The 3,347-nt window shown below is 31.5% G+C and overlaps 1 protein-coding gene across 1 annotated transcript; it reads right to left on the reverse strand.

Moving 5' to 3' along the window:
• Nucleotides 1-535: 535 nt before the first annotated feature.
• LOC112681572 lies at nt 536-2,522 on the reverse strand. Its single transcript, XM_025551816.1, has 8 exons — nt 2,404-2,522; nt 2,252-2,328; nt 2,019-2,163; nt 1,624-1,878; nt 1,378-1,515; nt 1,077-1,276; nt 864-1,008; nt 536-790 (listed from the first exon to the last, which is right to left on the reverse strand). The coding sequence occupies exons 2-8, from the start codon at nt 2,323-2,325 to the stop codon at nt 656-658; spliced, it is 1,092 nt and encodes a 363-aa protein (XP_025407601.1). The 5' UTR covers nt 2,326-2,328; nt 2,404-2,522; the 3' UTR covers nt 536-655.
• Between the last annotated feature and the right edge of the window lie 825 nt (nt 2,523-3,347).

Consider the following 3,347-nt stretch of genomic DNA (forward strand, 5'->3'; position numbering starts at 1 on the left):
CTGTATATATACTTTTATTTCTCTAAGGGACCAAAATATACTATTATTATTTGAAAAGAAATATAAAAGAAAAAAAAATAGTATATTGAATAACCTTCAAGAAACTACAAAAATAATAAAATATTGTTTGTGTGACTATAATTAAAGCGTCTTAAGCCATTTATGAGATGGTTTAAAATATGTTCATTAAATATTTATATACTTTCCTGTATAAATAGTTGCAATATTTAAGAACAGGGGTGCTATGATTAACAATGGTAAAGGTTTAATAAACGATCTACGAATGTTAATCGAATTATCGATAAGATTGTATTGATCTATGAGTTCCTTTTATCAATACGAATGTTATTTGTCATACCATTGATTAAAACTGAGTATCATTAAATTATTTTATTTTATTATAAAAGATCACAGATTAATGGTGTGACGAATAACTTTTATTTCGATAAAAAAAAACCCATAAAACAGTACAACATTATCTGTATGTCGACTAATATTTGTAGATAACTTATTGAACCATCACATTAAGAAATAACTAATAATAGGTTTGCTTTTACTCAGCCGGGAATAGACTACTACCACCAAAGGAAGTGTTTGTCGATGTACAATCGACAGAACACCTTCGATTCGATTTGGTAAGCATAAAATATTTCTACTACAACAACCATTTTTTGTCGCGTAGGTTCACAAATTCTTTAAGAAGCATTGTACTACGTAGAGAATATATCCCTTTCTCGTCGTTCGAAACCATATTCGTCAATTTTCTTATTGTTTTTTTCAGATTGTAAACCTGTAGAAATCATACGAACGCACACGTTAGAATATACTGTTGACTACCTACTTAATATTGTAGCTTCAATTACTTGTTCCAATTTTTTTCCAGCTGCTATTAGTAGGCGACAAGTATTGTCAAGCCCTCTGTTTGTCAGCTTATCCGGTATGTTTCGCAAAAACTCTAGTAGAGTATGTGCCGATAACACGTTTGCATTAAATAATTCGCCGACAAATCTAAAGTTAACACATATAGAAATAAGTTTTTGTTCCACCGGTAACTTGAACGCTAACGGTAAAATTACGTGAAAGGTTTTTTATGCGTAAATGCGTTTTCACTCGAATCGCTCTGTATTCCGGACTGCAAAACCTGGTTACAACGTATCAGAACTTCTTTCTTAAACGATATAGGCTTCGCGTGTTGTTCAACTGGATTAACTACCAAGTTTTTCAACGAAGAACATATGCATACCAACATTGGAACACTTTCTGGGCGAATGTTTGCCTTCAATAAATAAAAACATAAACGATTATACAGCCGATTCAAGTAATTTGAATAGCAGATTAAATATGTTCTTATAATTTAACAAATATTTAAAAATATACTCTGGCAAAGATGAAGTCGATCGTCTTTTTCATCACGTCGGAATTCGAAATAAGAGTAGACAACTCATTTATTGTAGTATTCACGTTATCTGCGGTCACCGAGTTAATAACCGAATTAACGGTCTTGTAAACATTTAACTAATAAAATATCGAAACATTATTAATATTAATATTTATCTGTTACACAAGGTAAATATTTTAGTTTTTTTTTTCGTTAATAAAACGTATGTGCACTGAATTAAATACCTCCGGGTGTTTGCTCTTTTGGACCGTTGATACAGGTTGCTTGCTTACAAGGGGTTGTTTTGTGTTTTCGATGCGAGACTCTATAATACTGTTTTCTTCAGTTCGGTCCAATAAAATAGACTTTTTACTGGTGGTGCAATCCATTGAACCGTCATTCTTCAGTCTTAGCGTATCCAGAATTATGGACTGCACTCTGGAAGAGAGTTTTTGCTTTTGCGCAGTTGTATACTCGTGTAGCTTCTCGAATACGCCACTCTACGATTTGAAATACATGTTAATAGTTTTTAAATTTTCAGAGTACATACTGTGAGCGCGATATATTCTCTATTATAAATAGTATGTCGCACTAGAATATTCAAATTAATTTATACATAATCGTCGGCAATGAATCTTACTTCGTTCAATGCGTTATCAGTGTGTTTCAATATAACACACGTGCACTCGATTGGTATGTCTTTTTCAATTTGTACTAGTCTAGCAGCACACATCTCTAGTACCGCAGGTATCAAAATGTTAAATTTCATTAGTTCACACATAAATCTGGAAATCATGCGACAAAGAACAGTTTACAACTATAATTTTAATCTCGTTCGATTATTATATTTTTATGTCTCAACCGTGAGCTAACCTGCAGTTTGCAATCGAATGATTCCTGTAATCCGATTCGTTTTGATCGAACTTGGATTGGAGTTTTCGCCGCATTGCCTATATCGTATACGCATTAACATTTTGCAAATGTTTATAAAATAATAAACGGGCATTATAGAAAATCGTTCATACTTTATCCCTGCACGATTCGATTTCGTTGCGCTCTTTGGCTACAGTGCGTTTACGAGTGAATATCGACTCGAATGCTTTTTGACACCTTGCAAGCAAAAGACTTTTGAAAGACGTGTTTGATTTCGAGTCTTTCGAATGTACCACCGTGTTTTTTCATTGTCGAACAAATAAATGCGTATTGGGGACTCAATATCGTTTCGTCCATTGCCTATTGAATTTAAAAATTACAGTTAATACATTCGACTGGTCTCGAAATAATATGTTTCACAATTATCAAGTGACAGTATATTTTAATTGAATTATTTTCGTATATACCTTTTGAAACAAAAGTTCTACTACTTTCTTCAGACAATCTTCTGTTTCTATTGGCAGTGACATGATATTTTTCGCCATCGAAGCCACATTATCCGGAGTTATATTGTTTAAAATAGTTTGATATTTTTTAAGGATTTCCTACAACAGCAACAGAATATGTTTAGTTGCATTTACTCGTATGTATCATGAATTTATGTACATGTACTTCTATTTCAATATGTTTATCGTTTATTGAATGTAAATCATTAGAACTATCGATTTCTTGGTCTATAACTGGCATTAACAATGGTATATTGTTCTTAACAGAATCACTCCATTTGATTGGTAATGATAGCTGTTTTGGACCGTTTATCTTTGTAGCTCTAGATAATTTTTCATTTTGAAGCACATCGTTCTAAAGAAATGTATGTATATTGTTAAAATATATTTTTATAAATTATTTATAAGTTGCATTCTTTAGGATTTTATAAAACTGTTAAAAACTATTAAAACCTATAGTTTATATTTTCATTGATTAAAGAATCTTTCAACTGGATTATCGTTTGATGTATAAATATCAAAATAAATTATTACCTTTCTAGTTTCTGTAAGCAGTTTCGTATTGTTCTGCTCGTTTGATTTTTGTAAAG

This window comes from Sipha flava, unplaced genomic scaffold (assembly GCF_003268045.1).
Source record: "Sipha flava isolate LNK unplaced genomic scaffold, YSA_version1 19294_pilon_pilon, whole genome shotgun sequence".
Taxonomy (NCBI): Eukaryota; Metazoa; Arthropoda; class Insecta; order Hemiptera; family Aphididae; genus Sipha; species Sipha flava.